Genomic DNA, 22,445 nt, shown 5'->3' with positions numbered 1-22,445 from the left:
CTGAGGTTCAGTCAGGATTTCATGTTGTTATGGATTGAGTCCGTAGACCGTCTGCAGGTGTGTGTTTCTGCTCACAGGTGTTTGAGGTGGAGTCCAGCACCAAGGCCAAGGACTTCTGCCAAAACATCTCTGGGCGGCTCATGCTGAAGTCCTCGGAGGGGTTCAGTCTTTTTGTGAAGATCGCTGACAAGGTGTGAAGTCAATTTGTAGATTTGGTTGAAGCTGACATGGAAATAAGGAAAGGTGCAGTTCTTCTACTGGCCACTAGGGCTCTAAAAGCGAGTCGATCTCTGTGTTAAAACATCCATCTTTGCAGTAGATACACTCAGGCCAGCTGACAGTCTTGCCTGGGCCCGGGACAAAATAATCTAAGATGGGCCCCCCTGCGCCCGGATCTCTCCTTCTCCCTCTTCCTCTCCTCTCCCTCTGCTCTTCAGGTTTTTATACAAGCTAATGGACGTTAACATTAGAGCTAGCCAGTTAGGTTAAGTTACAAGGTTGGTAAACGTTGGCTGCGCTGTCTCTTACCTTGCTCTACGCTGACTTTATTAATTCCAGCTTCACCGTCACCACCTTTTTTTAAATATTTGTGTAGAGAATCTCTGAGGCCTCTATTTTCTTCTTCTATTCTTCTATTTTCTCTTCTTTTCTGAGCACCAGACTTGTGCTGATCGGACATTTTGACCATTCAAATGGTTGAATTAAATGATAACATCAAATTTTGATCAGCGGCCAAAAAGTGTTGGGGGTGGGGGGGGGTCTTGACCACTATTTCAAGGACAATTAGGAAGAAAACAAATAAGCTTTTATGTAACTCAAATACTACATATTTTTTTCCACAAATAGGCATATTTTGAAACATTTTGAAAAATGATTCCATAATTCAATGAGAATAAAAAAAAATAAAAATAAATTAATGAGGGCCCCCCCCCCCCTACCCTGGGCCCGGGACAACAGACCCGTTTGTCCCCCCCTATCGGCGGGCGTGGATACAATTATTTACTGTCTAGTCTTGGAGGTTACGACAACTTTAGGGCGGAACTTTCTTTTTTCTTCTCTTTTGGTACCTCATCAGGTAAAATGTTATTGAGCTACACATTTCTGTTTAAGTAGGCAGGTTGACTCCTGATTGGTGGGCGGCACAGCCGGTGACTTGCTTGTTGCGTCATTGTTCTTTTTACATAAGTTTCCTCAGATAAACATCTAATCCTTATGTGAATGTTTTTTCCTGGCTTCCCAGGTCATCAGCGTGCCGGATGGAGACTTTTTCTTTGACTTTGTGAGGCACCTGACTGACTGGATCAAAAAAGCCCGACATGTGAAAGACGGTAAAAGCACTAGCTTGTCTCCAGATCTGAAGACTTTGTGGTATTTTTTTTATTAAATTGTCCTGTAATATTCATCTTTCCACATGTGTGGATAGGAGGGGCAGGTGTGGTGCCTTCACTGACCTATCAGGTGTTCTTCATGAAGAAGCTGTGGACCAACACGGTGCCGGGGAAGGACACAATGGCAGACTCCATCTTTCACTACTACCAAGTGAGCGCTGCTTTCTGAAAACCTCCGTCTACCGTGTATGACAGTCACCATGGCAACATAAATCAACCCATCCCTCTGGACTGAGGCTCAAAATAACCCACACTTTGAAACTTGAGTGTGACACGACTGCAGACTGATGCGTTCTCATACAAAATATTTTGTTTTCTCTCATATTTTAACATTTTGCAGTCTGATATTTAAAACATGTCACAGCAAAGGGTGTAAAAGTAGCCCAGTATGAAGATGTCAAGGAGACGGGGGGTTGGAGAAATATCATCATCCTGATTTGACTCAAATAGACAAGCAACTGTTTTTGTTTCCGTTTCAAAATTAGGAGCTCCCCAAATATCTGCGTGGGTACCACAAGTGCTCCAGGGAGGAGGTGCATCAGCTGGCCGCCCTCATCTACAGGGTGAAGTTCGAGGAGGATAAAGTCCACTTCCAAAATATCTCCAAGGTCCTGAAGGACCTGGTCCCTCAGGACCAGATGAGACACCTGTCCCCCGACGACTGGAAGAGGGTGAGTGCACGATTCAAAGAACCACAAAAGGCTAAAACGCAGGTTTTACACTCAATTTTATTACAAAAAGGTTTTTTCTTCCAAAATTTGATTCAAAATCTTTTAAATTCACAGTTTCATGTTGAAGGTTTTCATCCCATCTGTGTTTTAATTATAATAGTGACATTTAAAGAGGAAACAAACCAAAAAAAAAACATGTTTTAATCAACAAATTACAGCTGAAGAACAGGTGTGTGTGTGAATCTGTTTCCTTCCTCAGTCCATCATGACCGTTTTCAACAAACACTCAGGAAAGACGTGCGAAGACGCCAAACTGTCCTTCCTCAAGGTCATCTACAAGTGGCCCACGTTTGGCTCGGCTTTCTTTGAAGTGAAGGTAACGCCCGAAACATGTGCCGTCACGGTTACTTGAACTGTTTGGCTTAAGGTTTTTCTGCCACTAGGGGAGTTTTTACCTGCCATTGTTTATGTAATAACTGCTCAGGGGTCATGTTCTGGGTCTCTGGAAAGATCCTACAGACAACTTCTGTTTTAATAGACGCTATATAAATAAAATTGAATTGAATTGTTGTGTACTCTAACGCTGTCTTGTTTTTCTGCAGCAAACAACTGATCCAAATTACCCAGAAACCCTCTTGATAGCGATCAACAAACACGGAGTCAGTCTGATTGATCCCAAAACGAAGGTGAGAAGTGTCTCACTTTGATCCGTCTGCTCCTGTTTCTGGTGTGTAGAAGTGCTGACTCTGTGATAATGTGACCCCCTGCAGGACATCCTCACCACACACTCCTTCACCAAGATATCCAACTGGAGCAGCGGCAACACGTACTTCCACATCACCATCGGCAACCTGGTCCGAGGCAGCAAGCTGCTCTGCGAGACCTCGCTGGTGAGTGACACCAGTGTCCAGCGTCCACAGCACAAACCGGAATTTACTGTGATGTCAAAGAGTTAAAGGACTGGGTACTACGGTTTTGTTTGTCTGGTGTAAAAACCATAAATTCAACTGTAGAAACAAACTAAAACAAAAAAATTTAATGAATTTAAGTTTCCAGAGGATCTAAGATAAGGTGCAGCTCGATGCTGCAGGAGTGTAGATCTTTACAAAAGCAAACATTTTGACAGTTTGGTGGTCTGACCCATTCAGGTGTGTGTTAACATAATGCCAAAAGGTAAAGACATAAACAATAATATTAACAAAGCAAATTTTGCCCCAGATCAAATGTTCTGCATTCACACGTGTACAAGTGAAAAGCTGAAAACAAATCTTCTATGCTGATAATGTAATGTCTTTCTTCACCTGCACATCAGTAGATTTAGCTACTACTAGCTACTTAGTTATTTAGCCTTCATGCCTCATCAGCTGTCAGGCACGGCAGTGGGAGGGTAGTGATTCCAGCACATTTCCAGTCACTGAGTAACTCAGTGTTTTAGAGTCCAACAGACTAAACTCTGATCGTGATGCAACGATGACAAACCTTCATCTAAATAAAGTAAAACAGCCAACGTTCAGACTTCAGCCCGAGTGAAACGTGGTGGGAGCGTAAAGCTCGCCCCAGGAACATTTCAAGATGACAAATAAATGCCAGTTTTGGAAGAACTGCAGTCATAGTTACGTTAAAGCTAGAAAAACAGAAATGACGGCACAGCGGGGGGGGGTTTCACAGCACTGAAGGGAGCGAATCAGGAGGTCTCTCGGTACATTGAGCCGTCGTGAGGGACACCAGAGTGCTGATGAAATGTCTTCACCTCCTTCAGGGCTACAAGATGGACGACCTCCTGACCTCCTACATCAGCCAGATGCTGACGACGATGACCAGACAGCGAAGCTCTCGGGGCAACAGCAAGTGAGCGCACCGCTGGAAACGCCCACATCAGACTGTGACGACATCATCGGCCCCGTCTTAAAATTCACCTTTGCCTTTAAGAGGAAAAACTCCCTTTCCCAGCATTCAACTCAGCATTCATTTCATGTGAGCGGTTTTATCTCCGTGTACCAAACAGCTTTTTAAAAACAGAGTATTCCTTCAGCGTTTAGGTCGAGTTTTCTAACAAGTGCGGACCCTGATCTCAGAGCTTGGGTCGGGTGTTGAGACATGAAACGTGAGTCTGGGTTTAAACGTAGCCGAGTGTTTTTTATCCTCTCTGTAGTCGTGTTTGTGCCGCCAAGTTCAAAATTCCTCTTTGTCTCCATTGTTTTATCGTTTGTTTTTTAGGATTTAAATGTTTCACTCATGTGAATCTTTCTGTAGCAAATCAATAAAAGACATTTTACAGAGAAGTGGTTGAGGGTTGATTCTGCAGGGTAAAATCCATCAAAAGGGGCGTTACCACTCACTTGTAAACATTTTCTTAAAAACAAACAAAAGTGCAGGAACCTGAAATCCAAGTTTTCACATCTTATTAGGCTCATTGTAAATCAATGTTTGTGATGCCGGAGGCGTCTACAGCGACTGGAGTCACCTGAGGACGCCACGGCGCTGCAGTCTCCGTGCTTGCTTTGTTTCTGCACCGTGAAGCTCCCGGTCGGCGCCGCAGGGCATCCTGAGGCAGCTCTACGGCTCGCTCGGTAAACACGGGCTGGACATCTTTGTTCGACAGTCGGGACGGGAGACGGACCAGATGTCAATCATCTCTGTGAGGAGAGCCAGACAGGCGAGACCCAAACATGAGTCGAGGAACGACGACAACAGAAAGAAAATAAACGCCAAAACTCTAAAAAGGTCTGGTGTGTGATTTCTTGATTAATCCTCAAACTAGAGACATTAAAATATACCAATAATCCATTTCCCAAACACCCCAGGTGATGTTATAAAGTAGTTGTGAAAGTTCTGATTAAAGTAAAAATCCCCCGGATGAGTTCTTCACCTCCCACTTGAGCGCGGACGCATCCGGTGCAGCCTGCCAGTGACCGAAAGCCGCTTTTGCACTAATATAGCTTCTCCTCGGTTCTACCCGCCACGGCCCCATTTTGCGCTTTCGCACTAGGGCTGAGACGGGTAGAGCCGCTCCAAGTCGATACTTTTTTCTGTAACCATTTCAGCAAGGTTCTATAGCGGGCTGAGCCGGGACTATTTCTGAGGTCACCACCCTGCGCGCCTCTGATTGGTCGGGGGGCGGGGCCGTCAGACGTTTGAATCAGGAAGCGGGAGTCAGAGCGAGAGCGACTCGCGGCTCGCGGCGATTTTATTATAAAGCGCAAAACGTCTGTTTGGTGATCCAACTCTGAGGTGCAGATGTTCATAAACCTGGTGACTGACGAGAAAATTAAAAAAGGGATGTAGACGGGCTGTTTTACTCTCAGCTCTCAGCTGATTTCTGATCAGCGCCGACATGAACAAAGCGGTTGCGCAATCGAGTACGTCACAGCAGCTTCACCCCAACCAAAATGCATTTTGCATCCAGAAGTAGTAGTGATAAAATAAAATAAAAGGTGTAAGTGGTCCTCCAAAGTAGTACCCAGACTTGATGTACTTCGCCCAACAGACCATTTATGGCGCTTTTACACTAGTACCTACTCAGCCCGACTCGACTTGCCTTCGTTTCTTTTCAATACTCAAATGAGAAGTAGGCAGGTTGGAGCAAAGCTGCTGTGGCATGTTTGTGTGATCTAAACGAAGAAGACAACAACACTAAAGATGTAGAACCTGGAGGAGATGATATATACGTGCTGCTTGGTCTGTGACATCAAGTTATAAAAATGAGAGAGAGAAAAGCTTCAAGCGGCAACGCTTTTTTTTTTTGTTTGTTCGTCTCGGCGCTGCTGAAAAGTCAGCTATGAAGTGACGGAGCTCCTGGTAGATCTGGTCGTTCCTTATCGCCCGTCTAGATCCCTTTTTAATTCTCTCCTCAGCCACCACGTTTATGAACATCTGCACCTCAGAGTTGAATCACGAAACAGACTTTTTGCGCTGCCATTGCCTGTTGAATAGAATATACAAGATGCTGCGAGTCGTCAGATACAGCCCGACTCAGCCTGCTTAGAACCTTGGCAGAGTAGTTTCAGAAAAATTGGAGCGCAAAACCGGGGCAAGGCGCGTCGAGTCGGGCTGAGTAGGTACTAGTGGAAAAGTGTCTCGTAGAGTCTCGTCAACCTTTTTTTAAAGCAGCCCCACCCCCACGCAGGTTACCTGTCTTAAACATACTGTAGGTGCCGTTCTCCTGCATCGCCGTGCTGCTGGAGCAGAACGCCAGTCCTCGCTCCCGCCACCTGGAAACAAACCTCACGTCACGTCACTGCGACGAGGCCGCGACCCGGTCGCTCAACAACTCCTGCTTTCAATAAAAGTATGTGACTCACCGGTGAAAGCAGAAGATGATGCAGATGAGCACGAAGGACACCACATCTGTAAGAATCCACATCTGGCTGTACTCGTCCGGAGTCTGAGCGACGGAGAGAGAGAGGTGGATGACGAGAGGTCGACTTCAGCTGGTACATTTACACCTGTCTGAATGACTTTTTCAGATGATGTGCTGCATTAAAACCACTAAAAGGAGACTCGCGTATCGATGTTTGTGAACAGAAGGTTCATATTCTCTCAAGTTGAAGCACTTTTCGAACAAAATTATGGTTTTGTGTTATAAAATGCCAAAATAGTGCTTTCTAGTCACAAATTTATTTGAAAGATGTTATTTGAGGACAGTTAGACAAGTCTTCACTGTGAGTATAGCAGGTTTATTAACTTTTCTAGCCATCGTTGACATTTAGTTTCCCCCCCACCACATCTGTTGACCCTAATGCATTGTGGGATATGGAAGCCATGGAAGTGGGGGGAAGACGATTCAATTTGGAAACAAGTGAATAAATTGATATATAGCAGAAAACTGAGCTGCCTGCGATCTGCATCCTGTTCACAGCATAAATGTCTGTAGTTGAGTTCAGGAGTTAAAATCCAGTGTTTCCTTGTGTTTAATAATATACAACAATAATGTCTCTGGTTATTTTAACTCACTTTTGGAGGACGTGGTAGACCCGAGCACCGACCTGGAGTCGGACAGCGTTGGGCGATACGGGCCTTAATGGCTGTAACCGTGGTTACTACGACGTAAACATGATCCAGGTGTACTTAGACTCACCATGAGGAGCAGAGGGGAAGTGAGCGTGCCCAGCAGCTGGGGGGCGTTGGTGGTGATGGAGTGGACTCCTGCGCACCAGGCCAGCGAGTAGAGCCACGGCTGGCTGATCACATACAGGTTGGTGGTGATGTTCGCTGCAGCGTACTCGCTGCACACGAGTGAGGACCAGAGTGAAGACACAGGTCACAACCAATCGAGGAAAATAGATCAATCTCAACATGTTTATAAGAGGCAGCACGTGCACGCACCTGGTGAGCGCCGCAGACATGGAGCTGTAATGCAGGTTGAGTTTGACGATGTGGTTGTCCTGCAGCTCCTCTACAGGGAGTCGACTACCTGAAGTCTGCTGGAGCTCAGGATCCAGTTCCTGGACCAGAGCTCGAAGATCTGAGGGCAACCACAGCACCTGCGCACATGCACACGCACACACACACACACACTTGATTGTGCAAGACTGACAAGGACTGTAGCCTTTGACTCATCCGTCTGCAACAATAAGTAGAGTTGGTAACAACAGCGTTGGTCTTGGTGAGGACTCGGGTCTCAGTGAGGACTCGGGCAGCAGCGTTCTGGACTAACTGGGAGACCCGTGAGACCAGTGTTACAGCAGTCCAGTCTACTTAAGATAAAAGTTGGAGTTCTTCTAAGTCCTGCTGTATGCAGGACCAAAACTGGCATCATTGAAAATAAAAGCAAAAATATATATATTCTGTTTTTCCTTTTACATGCATTTCCGCCTCATTGTGCAAATGAGGAGGGCTGTCGTTCTTGGTCCAGCTGCTCTACTACTGCATCAAGTAAAGTATGTATGTATGTATGTATGTATGTATGTATGTATGTATGTATGTATGTATGTATGTATGTATGTATGTATGTATGTATGTATATGTATGTATATATATATATATATATATAAAATATCTGCTTTTATTTTTAATCATGTCCGTTTTGGTCCTCCATACTGCTGAGACATCAGTCCTTTAATCCTCCACATGTCCTTCAGGTGATAACAGGCTGACTTCACTACTGTCTTAATGTGGCTGTTAAAGTTCAGGTCTGAGTCCAGAACCACTCCCAGTTTTCTGGCTCTTGGTTTTTATCTTTACGGCTTGAAACTAAGTGCTTATGTTTAATCTTTCTTCCTCAGCTCCAAACCCTTACATTACTGTTTTGTCTTCATTTAACCAAAGAAAATCTGGCACATCAGCTCTTTAATTTGATCAATGTTTGAATTGATCAAATGATCTTGAATTTTTGTTAGCAACAATATTTAGTTATATATACCACTGAGGCACTGAGGAAAAATACCTGAAAGAGACGTATTTACAATGTCTAGAAGGTCCGAGGCCAAACTTTTTAAACCTTGTAAACACTTTTAAAACCCTGTAAACAACAGTCTCAATTCCTAACTCAATGTGAAAAACAACCCCCCCCCCCCCCCAAAAAAATAAATAAATAAATAAATAAAGAAAAATAAATCACACGTGTGGAAAAAAGCGCTGAAAGTTCACTACTGCTTCACGAACTGGAACCGGAAATGCGTTGCTACCAAACAAACCAATCACAGCCCTCGGTCTGCATTGGGTCTGCGTCGCCGCGACGCGTAGTTACAATTTTTGGGAGGTGCACGTCAGGCTACGGCGTAGGGCCGTAGGGTGCACGTCGGCGCGTACCCTACGGCGTAGGCTCTGCGTTGATTCAACGTGGAACCATAATTCAGGCTTTATCAGTAAAGTTCTATTATTGATGGAAATATTTGCTTCCTTTTGCCATGCTGTGTCATTGTTTTGCTTTTATTATTTTCATGTTCTGTTGGATCAGTATTTTAAATACCGTATTTGGTGGACCATTAGGCGCAATATCAATGAGCCGGTCTATTTTCATACATAAGGCGCACCAGGTTTTAAGGCGCATAGTAAAACTTATACAACGCGAAAACAAAAAAACATTGGTAAGTCGAACAACATTGTATTCCAACATTTGATCATAATTGGATTCTGATATAGATTTGAAGATTGGGTTTACGCTAAAGACCTAACGTTGGCTTGACGTCTAATTATAGTAAGGTAACCTTGACTAGATGTTGGATGATGGTTGCTCGCCAGCGCTACGTAATTAGTTATCTACCGTTGTCTGACGTTGCAACCTGTATCCAAGGACTGACTTTAATGTGTCAGCTGAACGTCTGACCATCAATCAAGTGGAGCAGCTTTGTTGCAACCAAAGTCACACTAAAACCGCACTATTTTTGAGCACAGCGTACCTCATAAAATTGCTTAGAGGCCAGTAAGCACAACAAAATTCATACATAAGGTGGCGCGGATTATAGGGCACACTGCCGGTTTTTATCGAAAATTTTAGGATTTTAAGTGTCTGTTAGTGCAGAAAATATGGTACTAACAGAATATATCCAGAAGTAAATATCGAGTCCAGATAATGAACCTGAGGTTCTGGATTATTTGGGAATTTTGAAAGAGGTGGACATGTTAAATCTGTTCTGTTTTTTTAAACCCACAAACATTGGTATCTCGCTGCACGGATGTGCTGACAGCGTTTGTCATGTATTGACTCGGATGTTTGTCCAGGCTGAACTCACCTGTGACGAGTGAACGGACGACTCGTTGTGGATGACGTCCAGCGTGCGCTGGATCCAGCTGTTTCTGTACGGGTGACCTCGGGGGGGTCGGTAGAGGTCAAATATCACCAGCTGGTGTGTCTGGGCAGCGAGGTCAAGGAAGAGCTGCAGGCTGCAGACCGACTGGTTTCCCGCCCGCTGCCGCTCCGCTGCACCCAGAGAACCAGCTGTACCGAACGGATCGTGCTGCAGGGAGACATCCGTTAATACTGTGACATAACACACCCATCAATACGGTCCTCACGTGTTACCACTGATTGAACACACACATACCAGTGAGTTTTGTCTCTCAACAACAACTACAACTGTTACTACAGCTCTGCTCTGGTGTTCTGCCTCCACCTCCATCGGAATCAAATTAACCATTTTTTTACTAAATGCGTATTTGTATAGAAAATAAATGCTCAAGTCAATATTTTATACCACAAAAGTTGATGACCGAGCACATCATGCAGCTCAGTACCTCATACTTGAAGTGTTCAGAAACACTCGTTTGGCTACAGTATATGTTTTTTTTTCTACACAAGAAATATTCTCAGAGTTAATAAATCCGGAGGTCATACACATAAAACCTAAAACTAGGGTGCCTTAGCTCTTAAAAGCCCTTCGAAATGTCTTCACCAAAGTGAAACTCTTAAACTAACAGCATTCAGACGACACTCAAACATGTTGGTGGTAGTGTGAGGGTCTGCAGCTCTTTTGCTGCTTCAGGACCTGGTAGACTTGCTTTAATATACAGAACCATGAATTCTGCTCTATACCAAACACTCCTGGAGGACAAAGTCCAGACATCAGTTAATGACCTTAAGCTCAAGCCCACTTGGTTTATGCAGCAGGACGATTCCACCTCCGAAGGGCTCAAAGAAGACAGAATGAAGGTTTTGCACTCAAAGTCCAGACTCAAGTGTGGTGGGGATGCTGTGGTATGGCCTTAAACAAGCTGTTCCTGCTCCAAACCTCTCCACGGTGGCAGAATTAAAGCAATTGTGCAAGGAAGGGTTGGCGAAAGTTCCTCCACAGCCATGTGAAGGACTTGCTAGTTATCACAAGCGCTTGATTGCAGTTATTGCCGTTCAGGGTGGCACAACCAGTCCTGAGGCTCGGGCAGGACTGCACACACATGTATATATAATTACATGTTTACGGGCTTGATAAAGCCGGACTGGGGGTTCAAAAGTGGCAAACTAGAGAAGACATTCAGCGTTATCCAGAGGTGCAGTCTGTTAAATCTACTTGATTACAGTACCTCCTGGTTTGGGACCTTCAGTAAATGTTCTGTAGTTTGTCTTTCAATTAATTCCTAGTGCCACAAATGAAGAGAGGAAATGGTCTTAAGTGACCTGAAATGTCCTTTAGTGGGAATAAATGTTATTCCTAAACAGGGAAGCAATGAAACCTTTAATCACCCCGGGGGCCTCGGGGGTGAAAACATCCCCTCTCTCAGATGTGCATTCTCCTTCCCTGGAACTCCTTCGTAAAGATCTTGAAGTCACTGGCAAAGTCATGCTAGCAATAAAACTTTACCTGGCGTTTCTGTGTTTGCATGAGCGACACAAGCGTTTAGCAGCAGAAAGCAGCAGGTGGAGGACAGTCAGCTCATTAGGAGCTCCAACGCTCACCGAGAGGAACCAGGCTCCAGCGTTCAGGCTCTCCAGCTCGGCCCACGTGAACATGGCTGCCGGGGCGTCGGTCCGGTTGGGGAAGACCTCGTGGACGTTGGTGGTGCGCCGCAGGGTGTAGTCGTGCATCAGGAAGGGAACGCCATCAAAGCTAGAACCGGACAGCAGAGGGAAGCTCAGTGGACGCTGCCGCTACACTCATCACCTTGAGATCCTGCAACTCCAAACGTCCGTCACTAAACTGGATCACCTGAACATTGGTCTGAAGTCATTATCTTTATAGCCTAGTATTGAACAAGTGTATAAAATAATTAGCATCGCAGCTGGAAATTTAGATGAATTTCACCAAACATCTATAAAAGGTTTGTTTTTTTAGCTCTCAGACGCAGGAAATCTAAACACTAGTTGAACGTGCAGCTCAGGCTGGAACTAGATCATGTGGGGGATCCAGCGAGGATGAGAGACGCAACGGCAGGAGAGCTGGATCCAGCGGCGCGGTTGCAGGCGGCCGCTGGACTGATGCTCTCCTGCTGACCAACGCCTTTTGTTGATATGAGAGATCAACAAAAGAACGTTAAGCAACTGTTGGTACATTCTGATCTCATGACTCCACCACTTCAGGCGGCAGCTGCGCTCGTCCCTGCAGGATGTTTTCTTAGCGCCGTCTTTATTTAGTTTATATTTGCGTTGTTTGTGTAGGCTCTCAGGGCCGCTCTACCGCCGCCGCTCTACCGCCGCTCATACTGACCTGATGGTGACGTCCGTCTCCAGGCCGACACTTCCAGCTTCCACGGCCTTCTCAAAAGACATCAGGGTGTTTTCTGGAGCAAGCTGCAGTTATGAAACAGAATCAGAACACGTGTTGGACTTGAGCAGGTACTCGGGTCACGGCTGCAGCACTGGGACCGATGCAGCAAAGGGAAGAGGGTAGGAGACGTTTGTGGGACCGGAGGAAGGTGTGACGCGGGTGTGAAGTGGTGGAACGGAAACGGTGGCGCCTCAGGACGCTGACACTGCTGTCCTCGTATTTATTCATGTTATTTATTTACCTTACTCAGGGCGGATGTAAACTTTAAATTTTGTGGCCACGAAGCTTCTTTCACAAAGACTCAAATTAAAATAGATGAAAGTCCTGAAGGTCACATAACATTTTAGAGAACTGATCCAGATTTTTTGTTGCTCACAGGAACTTTTCTTCTCCATTAAACCAGTGGAGTAACCATGGCGACAGGGGAGAGCAGATGACAAGCTTTCCTGGAAGAGCGTCTCTGGATAGCCCGCATCACCCAGTTCAGCGTGTTCACCCCCAACGCGGCAACTAAACTAGACTGAATCATTTAAACAGCGTAAAGGCTTCGAACGCAACACAACCTCCCAGTTCTGACCGTTTACGCTACTACACGTTTACACTAATCATTTCCCAGAGGGCCTCAGTGACGTATTTATATCAATTCTTCCTAAAAAGGAAAATCGTTCTTCAGCTGGACCCGTCGTCTCCGGACTGCAAACTGCCCTGACAGGAAGGAAGTGAGCAGACTTCCTGTATGAACTCAAACACAGTTGTTAAGATGTTTTTTCAGAGAAACAACCAGAAACTATCTGTGCAACTTGGAGAAGAGATAGTCTATAAATCGCATAAAATCTTCTATCCCTCCCCAGTAAGTAGGTTAAACCTGCGCTGGTTTTAGTACTTAGACGTTTAGATGGACGCCTGCGTCGTGACGCTGCTTTGCTTTTTATTTTGCCAGATTAAGGAGTAAATTGTATTAATCTGCAGTTGCGGGAGGTCATTTAGGTCCGTGTTCAGCTCGAATGGTTGAAGACCCCGCCGTGTATCTGGAGCGTGAACCAGCTCAGTCTGCGTCTTTGCTCACCATGGGGGCCCCTCTGTGGCCGATGAGGGCCGGCGCGGCGCCCAGACTCCCTTCCTCTTTGATGCACGGCGAATCCAATCCCAGGGGCACGAGGTAGAGCAGCAACAGGACGGTCAGATACACCCCCATGACCAGCCCCCGCCTGGCTGAAACGCCCAGCGTTAACCAAACAGACCATTAGAAATCATCCACAATCTCTAAGATCAAACATTTCCACCGTCAAATGTTGAGAAAACTGTCCACCTCACCTCTGCTGTTCATGCGGAACACGTGCAGAGCTACCGGCCAGGCCAGTGATGTCATCAGCAGGACTCCTCCCACGTGCAAGTAAGGCGCCGTCATCTGACAAGACACAAGCGTCCGGTAAAATCTGCCGTCGGAGGTGGAAACGGCGGAGGCCGAGAGAGGACGTTCACCTGGAAGGACAGCAGCAGCGTGGTCCACTCTTTACCCCACAGGTCGGACAGGACGGCCGTGGACGCCGCGGCGAACGCCAGGCTCACCAGAACCCCGACCTGACGGAGAAACATGGTCCAGTTATCGTCTATGGCAGCGCCGTAAAACTCCTCATTCACAGCTGCACAAGACACAGACGCTGCAGATGTTTGCAGATGTGAGGAAGAGTTTAAAATGACCACAGCATGGTATATAACTCTGGGGGTGATATATGACAACATTCCAACTCAAGTGTTTACTAGTATAACTTTCAATTCAATTCAATTTTATTTATATAGCGTCTAATACAACAGATGTTGTCTCTAGACGCTTTCCAGAGATCCAGAACATGAACATAAACATAAACATAAACCCCCGAGCAACTATTACATAAACAATGGCAGGTAAAAACTCCCATAGTGGGAGAAAAGCCTTAAGCCTAACTTGTGACTACTACTGGAATTGCTAATTATTGATCTAAGAAATAATTATTAATCTCGAGATAACCCTTTTCATTTTATTTTCTTATTTAAGTTTACATTCACTACTTTATACTACTTTTTTGTTATGTCACTATATTACTATCTTTTTCTTTTTATTTATTTATTATTTTTTTTAATTTTTATTATTATTATTATTTTATTTTATTTTTTTTTACTATTCCCAAGGGAAAATTAATGACAATAACTGTGGGGGGAGGGATGGGGAGAGGGAGGGAAAAAAAAAAAGGTATGTTCATCTGTTTTGCTCTGTATTGTGGAAACAGTCTGCCAATATACTTATAAACACAGATATCTGGGGTCTGACACAGATGCACATCTGGATCCCACAGCTGTTACCTTGTGAGTCCAGTGCAGGTGGAGCTTCTGTCCCTCCGACAGCAAACACACCGCCAGCAGCTGCACACAAACACAAGTTCATCCTGATGAGAGAAACAGCAGAGTCACCTGATCCCACCGGCAGCACGGTTCAGACGTTCTCCTGCTCCGGCGGCTCCACGCGCCTGATCCAAGTGAACAGATCCAGGTGTGCAGCGGTCCCCTGATGATCCCTTCACGTGGATCAGGCGTGAAACTAATTCAGCTTCAGGGGAGCCGTTTCTCTGACCGCTGGAAGGTTCTGCGGTCCGGGCAGGTCTGGAGAACGGCCGCCTGTCATGTGGGTGTAAGAGTGGGTGTTGTGTTGGGGCCTCACCATGAGCACCGTGACGTAGCAGAAGAATCCTGCAGCGACGACCAGCAGCACCACAGACCAGGGAAACCAGAAGCCCAAGTTCCCAAAGTTAAACCTTCAAGCCCACAGTGATGTCACAGCCACAGGAGACAGAGCGAGTGTTAGTGATGCAGAGAGGAGGACAGCAGAGACAGAATCCAGCAGAATGGAGCCGGGCTGCGGAGCAGGTCCAGACAGTGAACGGGTTCTGCTCACATGTAGCTGACAGAACCGGTCGCAGCTCTAACTGGCCCAACCCAAACACATCTGGAAAAGATTATTGCGCCGAGCAGACGAGCTGCTGCGGGACTCTGGTAGCAGTCATGATAACTCAAGTTTGTTTGAAGGTGGACCAAGTTCTGAGCAGGCCCCGGGTCGATCCGCTACGCTCCCAGAAACATTGGATCATAGACGAGACAAACAACAGAATTAAAGTGTCCCGAATGACGGACAAAGTCATGAACTCTTGTGGTAAAGATTCTGCTGCTCGGCAGATGAACAACCCTGTTCTGGTGAGGCCCAGTCGGCTGGTAGCTTTGGAACCTTCATGGCTCTAAAAATCACTGGGTTTTTAACTTTTTGCTCAGTGAACACGATAAAATCATTGTTCTGCTGCAAATGAGCCAAACAAGTGATTTTCTTTTTCCAATTTATGCTTTTTTTGTCACAACTGTGCTGAAACCTGAACTGGTCTTCCTCCACTTGATCCACCCTCCAAAATAATAATAATAATAATAATAATAATAATAATAATAATAATAATAATAATAATAATAATACATTTAAAAACAAACATAAAGTCAGTCTGAAATCCAGAAAGTAAAGTGAGACTGATACAGAGAAGAAGTGCTTGACAGTTGTGAAAGCTGTCCCTGTTCGTGTGTGTGTGTGTGTGTGTGTGTGTGTGTGTGTCGGCGCACCAGTCGAAGTCGTTGTAGTCGTTCTCTGCCTGAGCCCAGAAGTAGAGGAAGACCAGCGTGAGGCAGAAAGCCGCCACGAGCAGAGCCAGTGAAGCGCCTTCCAGCTGTGGACAGAGAGCAAACAGTGAGAGACACTGTCCTCACATGCATTAGAGGACATGTTACTGTCTCGCTTTCAGGGACTGTTTTGGTGCACGTGGCTCCGTTTCATGTTAAACAGAGCAGCTCTTTTATGGTTGAATTTTGACAGCAGAGACTGCTCCCTCTCTGTGTCCTATCTTCTCCATCTCCCATCGTTTCCATGTCCCATCCTCTCCGTGTCTTATCAACCTCGTGTCCTATGATCTATGTGTCTTATCATCTCTGTGTCTTATCATCTTTGTGTCCTATCGTCTCCAAGTCCTATCATCTCTGTGTCCTATGGTCTCTGTGTCCTATCGTCTCGGGGTCCTTTCAACCTTTTATCCTACCAACTTGTGTCATAACTTCACAATGTGGGTTATAAGGATCACACAAACACACTGTTTTTAAAGTCGCATGTGTTGAAATTCTGGGACATTGTGAAACTAAAAACTCTACAAATCATATTGAAAGCGAGAACTGATTCACTTCCAGGCAATTTACAGAAAATGCTTTGTGACAGGGAGGAGGGTTATAATTTAAGAGGAAAATTTAATTTAAAAAAACAATGTGTTAATTCTAAAAGGAAAAGCATGTGTATCTCAGTTGTTGGAGTGGATCTATGGAATGGGTTGGGTGATGGGTTGAAGCTATGTACAAATATAAATCAATTTAAAAAACGATACAAAAAGGAAGTTCTGGGAAGTTATTTGATTGAGGAGTTATGTTAAGGTAAGATTGTGTTTGTTAGCTGGTTAGGTGCAAAGGCTCAACCAATGGGAAAATCTGTAGCCTAATAGGTAAATTAGCAGCTATTTATTATTAATATTTATGTTTAATTTATAATAGAGGTAACGAAGGGGCAGGGTTAAATAAGTTTTACTTCTACCTGCTCCTTTTTGGACACAGTTTTTTTTTTTCCCTGTTTGTATTACGTTTTTGTTGTTGTTTTTTTTTCTGTATGTTCTGAATTTGTTTTAAAATTTTATATTTTTTTTCCTTATGTGTTATGCGAAATAAACAATTCAATCAATCAATCAATCAATCAAATCTATGTGTCCTATCATCTCCATGTCCTATCATCTCTGTGTCCTATCATCGTATGATGAGGTCAGAATAATTAAATCAAAAAGGACAGGGTTCCTGTTTGATGTTCCTGTTGCTTCTCTGTACCTCACAGAGATAAACCCCCTGTGGACGTCCAGGAGGACGGACAGCTTTATTCCTATCCTCAGATTGCATGTCTGGACCAGCAGGTCCGGTCCGGCCCGGCCCGGCCGGCCCGCGGCTGTCTGACCTTGTCGCAGCAGCAGTCTCCTCCTCCGGGCTGAGTCTTCTCACAGCGTCTCCATCGGCAACCGTACAGACCCGTCAGACACCTCACGAACGGGCCGTGTTCGTAGCGGCGCAGCAGTTTACCACGAACACCACGCAGACGCCGGGACAGAGCCGACGCCATGGCTCACGCACATCTGGACGCAGCCTGCATCTGGTTCACACACACACACCTGAAACAGACAAAGACACAAATGTTTCAGCGGACAGTCGAGACTTTTGGTTCTGAAAACATCTGATGTTAAAAGAACCAAAAGAAGAACAAAGGAGAAGATCATCATGCTGAGGTGTCCCCTGATGTCTCTGAGCTCCAATAAAACTTTCACCAAACTCTCGGTGACTGACTTTATAATCCTGTCGTTGGATCTGCAGCTGGACAGCAAGACGAAGACGGCCAGGCGAAGACAGTGTCCTCCAACAAGAAGCATGAACTTCACGCAGGAGCAAAGTCTAGGTCTCTGTCCTGGACAGCGTTTCTACGCAGCGATAAGGACGGCAGCAGTTAAACTGCTGATCTAAATGTGGTAACAGCGTCCTCAGAAAACCCCACTATGATGACACGTCCTCTTCCAGGCTTTCGTCAGCGTACTTGAAGCCAAACCGTCTTACAGATGGAGAAACCACATCCTGGGGTTTCCAGTTGGATGCAAGCCAACATGAACTCCTCAGAACTGAACGTGTCAGAGGCCCCGGGGCCCCCGTTGGACCTGCTATCTGGTGTCTCCTCTATAGACCTCTAAAACTCGTCCCTCAAGTGGTGGATGTGAAGCAAGCTCCGTCAGAAGATGGTGATGGAGCGTCCCCAAACAAAACCGCCCAGCAGGTCCCAGTGTAGGTTTCAACTGGTCCGACTTTGAGCCGACCACGCTGGATACAACGTGGAGAGATCAATGTTCTCCAGACACCCAAGAAAAAAGCTCCAAAGAGCCTCTACGACGAATGAAACCTCCCAAAGGCTAACCGATGTTTGCTTTGAACGGCTTTTCATCATGTCCAAATAAGGAAAAGGCCAAACACGACACGATTTAGAAAAGAAGCCTCAACCTCCTGGGACGCCACTGCAGCCTGAACTCACGTTTAAGCTCAGAACCTCAAATCAATGACAGTTTGTTTTTTATCTGCAAAGACAGTCAAAGAAATTAGCAGTTGCGAGGACGTTCCCAGAAGTGGAGTTGCAATCTCACTCAACCCACGTGTCAGATATGAGCCCCTGGTTCTTCATGTGATGCTGTTTCACAGCGTCAAAAGAAATAAACATATTCTTTTGACAAAAGACTGTTGGATTATGGGCCGTGTTTTCAAGATGAAAAACCTGTGAACCTTCAATCAAGACTAGTCCGGGGGACTCCAGCTTCTGGTACCAGGCCTTCGCTGGGGAATGGTGACCAGCTTGAGGAGCTGACCCCAGCCCGTTGTGGCTGGTTCTTTCTCACGCTACTGATGCTCCTGTTTGTTAAATGGATCAATTGATAAATTGCCAAACGCGTTGTTTCTACAAACGTCAATCCTCCGACCCACCAAACACCAAGCAAGAGTCAAAGTTGTTTGGTATTGGCATAAAAGATTTGGAAAATTCTTCATGGGTCCAACCCACATCCTCAGCTCTCCTCTGCTCCTCCCACAAGTGCATGTTTCTTACAAACGTGGCGCCATTTAAAAAGGACATAAACAGGCTTCCCAACGGTGTAAGATTTACTGCATTGATACAACATAGAAATAATCTACCAAACACAAATTTCCTCTTTTTGTGCCAAGTATAGTAGCTCCAGTCAAACAGCCGCCCAACTGCCAACCACTCAACACCCGTATCCTCTCCAGACCTCTGTCAACCTCATCTGCTTCTTTATCTTGAAGTAACCAGGAGATGGAAAACAACTGACCAATTAACTTCTATTTTAGTCCACTGTCCAAACAGCTTTTCCCTGAAAATGGAAGTACTTTGCTTAAAGGAGCTGTATGTAAGAGCAATAATAAAACGAATCATAAAATGACCCCGATATGTCAACAGACATTTAAAAATCATGTTCATTTCAAATACTTATGTCACTGACAACAGCACTCAAGCCAGGATATTCCAGTTTAAAGGGGACCTATTATGAAAAACACGTTTTTTCTTGTTTTAACATATATAAAGTGGTCTCCCCTGACCCTGCCAGCACAGGGGAGACAAAATACCATGAAATTCTGCAAGGTGTCTGACCCCCGCCTTACAGAGTCCCCCAGTGTCACGTGACCTTTTTTTGAGCCATTCTGAATCTGCGCCTAGGGTGACGTCACCATAGGCGCTCATTTCCATAGGTTCAGCCTCCGCTGCTGAAACCACGCCCACAACCAGCTCTCTCCGCTGCTGGAGCGGTCCTTCCTTCAGCCAGTCGGACGCGGTGCCGCGGCGGAGCGGATCCGGGTTAAATCATCCAGGTTCCCGGGTGGTTTGGGAGCTGGGTCCTCGGGGGTCTGTCCCAGGTCGGACCAGCTTCACTCTCCGAGATTTTCAGCGAAATCTGTCGGTTTGATCCCCGGTAACGGGAGATGCGCTGCGGATGCGCTCCGGAGCCGATCTGTGCGCCCGCCGTTGGGTTGCAGCGCCCGTCGCGCAGCATCCGCCGGGCAGATCCGGCTGAAATTCCGCTGGTCGGTCCCCGGGAGTCCCTGCTACCAGTCCAGGCCGGTTCCTGCGGTCCCGGCCGGTCGGAACCGGTCAGATTCCCCCGTTAAAGCCGCGGTGATGCGCCCTGCTTCAGCAGCGCTGCTCCCGGGCGCCCGGCGTGGCTCCGGGGCCAGCGTTCAGCATCCGCCGGGTAGATCCGGCTTAAATAGTGCATAAATGTTATTTATATACAACTCATATTTTATTTTTTTAACAATAAAGTTTCCATTTGTGAAAATTCAGTGTTGTGATAATTTACAGGCTCGGGCTGCTCTGGCGGAGCGAGGGTTTATGCTCCTCCCCTGCTACACGTCATTCAGGGAGCCAATCAGCACAGAGCCTCATTATCATACCCCCCCCCTTCCCTAAAAATGAGGCGCAGAAAAAGAGGTTAGAAGCGGTAAAACTAGTGACAGGGCCCACAGGCTGGATTTATTATTTATGTAGAAAAAAAAAGCTTTAGATTGTTTTTAAGACATTCAAGGCCTGTTTAAAATATACATTAAATGCCATAATAGGTCACCTTTAAAAAGAGGAGTTGCAGCCCTCAACTGATGTTTATGTTGTAATTTTTTGTTTTGGCCTGAAGCCTCGATGTAATCCCTAAATGATGTTTGAAAAACCTCTAAAATTAAAGAGGAAAGTTTACACTTTGATGATCACATCTTAATTGTTTTATTTCAAACCAATTCTGGTGTTGTATGAATGTTAAATAATCCCAAAAAAGGCATCATTGTTCAAATACACGTGGACCTAACTGTTGATTAGGATCAGTTTGTATTTTATAACTAATTTAAGAAGTAAACCAGTTCTTATATCTGAGATCATGTGTCGTTTTTTCCAAATAAAGCTAGGTAAGTAAATTGCACACATCAATGATATTGGATCCATATCGGACACTGAATAGGATATCGGCAAATATGACAAGACTAGGTAAAGGAACAGACAAAAAGAAAATGCAAAAAGCTAGATAAAACCAGGGACAGAGTGCGTGTTTATGAGGCTTGTAACTGTTCCTGAGCAAAACGTGGAAATGATTCAATAATCCATCACATGTCGGGATAGTTGCCAGCATGAAGCAAACAGATTTAAAAATCCTGTCCTTGTACACGTAAATCCACCAGCCACATAAAAGTTCTCCTTATTTCAACAACAGTTTGCAGCTTTGCTGTTTTGTTGCGTCAATAAAACTCTGGAGGTGAGTTGTTTTGATGAAAACTGGCTCGACCAGCGACTGTGTCCCTCTCCGGGACCAACATCAACCATCACCACCGAAACTACACGATACCGGACTATAGGCCTATCTGAGGTGATTCTGCTCAGTTTGATTATATGCATGCAGCAAGTGTGACTGCAGCTCCTACCTGCAGCCCCGCGGCGCTCAGCGAGAGCAGACCCCGCAGCAGGAGCTCGTCCTCGGTTACAGCTGGCAGCAGGTACCGGGCAAGAGACACGTCAAGCTGGCTGAAGTTACAAAGGCAAGCACCGGAAAAAGACAGCTCCGAACGACAAAATAAAAGCATATATTTTTCTAACGCGAATAATTTAAAGGATCTGAATCTGAATCATAAGTCAGGTCAAACAAGACAGGGAATTTGACTTTTTTTTCCAAAGGCCTTTAAAAATAATATTTCCATTTTCAAGTGTGGACCTATCGTACCATTCATTCACCAATATCATCTAACAATTAATTCAACTAAATAAAATGATATGATCAACATCCCCCTCCCTGACATGCACCTGGCAGGCCCTCACATGACCTGCCCCGCACTTTGCAGGTCTGCAAGAGATGACACTTCAACTGAGGATATATTTTCACTTGCCGGTATGACCAACCGGACAAATTTCACTTAGTGAAGTGCCTTACTACTACAACAACAACAATTCTTTGTAACTGTGCGACATGTATATTGTTGTTAGTAATTAGTAGCCATTAGCCGCTCACTGACAGAGACAGGGATAGAAATGCAGCTGCTCGTCTCTCTAGGTCAGGGGTCACCAATCCTGGTCCTTGAGGGCCGGTGTCCTGCATGTTTTAGAGTTTTCTCTGCTTTAACACACCTGATTCCAATTAATCATCGTCATCACGCAAGTGACCACACATTAATTACCCCATGGCCACGCATTAATAACTCGTGGCCACGAGATAATCAATGCGTGGCCATGGGGTAATTATGCGTGGCCACGCATTACTTTATTTTTTTAAATGTCACCAAAGGGGCTCCATAAAGAAATGTTGTGGTGGAAAAAAAAGATAAGTCAACACCATCTATCTGAATCAGATTTATGTAGTGGTTTGAAATCTTTATCAGCTCAAACATCTGGATATAACACTCAAGGTGCTCTGCCTTGGTCAGAATATTTTCAATATGTTTTCAAATGGCAAGTATATTGCAACTTCAGATGCAAAACAAATGCCTGATAGGAAGCTGATTAAAGATAACTCCACTCTGATCTGGATCTATGACGTCATTAAATTACTACTCTTCACACATTGACCCTACACAACGTG

The 22,445-nt window shown here is 45.3% G+C and overlaps 2 protein-coding genes across 4 annotated transcripts in view; one reads left to right on the top strand and one right to left on the bottom strand.

Annotated features, from left to right (window-relative positions):
• myo7ab (myosin VIIAb) overlaps positions 1-4,334 on the top strand; it is a 41,773-nt gene extending 37,439 nt beyond the window's left edge. For all 3 annotated transcript variants that reach the window (XM_061740325.1, XM_061740324.1, XM_061740323.1), the window contains 8 exons: positions 78-191; positions 1,241-1,328; positions 1,424-1,539; positions 1,874-2,059; positions 2,319-2,435; positions 2,662-2,745; positions 2,830-2,949; positions 3,819-4,334. In XM_061740325.1, coding sequence (XP_061596309.1) covers positions 78-191; positions 1,241-1,328; positions 1,424-1,539; positions 1,874-2,059; positions 2,319-2,435; positions 2,662-2,745; positions 2,830-2,949; positions 3,819-3,911 — 918 coding nt within the window. In that variant the 3' untranslated portion in view covers positions 3,912-4,334. The remainder of the gene's footprint in view (positions 1-77; positions 192-1,240; positions 1,329-1,423; positions 1,540-1,873; positions 2,060-2,318; positions 2,436-2,661; positions 2,746-2,829; positions 2,950-3,818) is intronic.
• On the bottom strand, positions 2,104-21,427 carry LOC133459925 (glycerophosphodiester phosphodiesterase domain-containing protein 5-like). Its single transcript, XM_061740327.1, has 16 exons — positions 21,298-21,427; positions 17,249-17,459; positions 15,832-15,935; positions 14,894-14,987; positions 14,539-14,598; positions 13,681-13,779; positions 13,513-13,606; positions 13,265-13,410; positions 12,139-12,221; positions 11,391-11,541; positions 9,733-9,957; positions 7,385-7,542; positions 7,137-7,284; positions 6,361-6,443; positions 6,191-6,270; positions 2,104-4,695 (listed from the first exon to the last, which is right to left on the bottom strand). The coding sequence occupies exons 2-16, from the start codon at positions 17,408-17,410 to the stop codon at positions 4,616-4,618; spliced, it is 1,767 nt and encodes a 588-aa protein (XP_061596311.1). The 5' UTR covers positions 17,411-17,459; positions 21,298-21,427; the 3' UTR covers positions 2,104-4,615.
• Between the last annotated feature and the right edge of the window lie 1,018 nt (positions 21,428-22,445).

This window comes from Cololabis saira, chromosome 14 (genome assembly GCF_033807715.1).
Source record: "Cololabis saira isolate AMF1-May2022 chromosome 14, fColSai1.1, whole genome shotgun sequence".
Lineage (NCBI taxonomy): Eukaryota > Metazoa > Chordata > Actinopteri > Beloniformes > Belonidae > Cololabis > Cololabis saira.
This window is presented reverse-complemented; position numbering and strand designations above follow the sequence as displayed.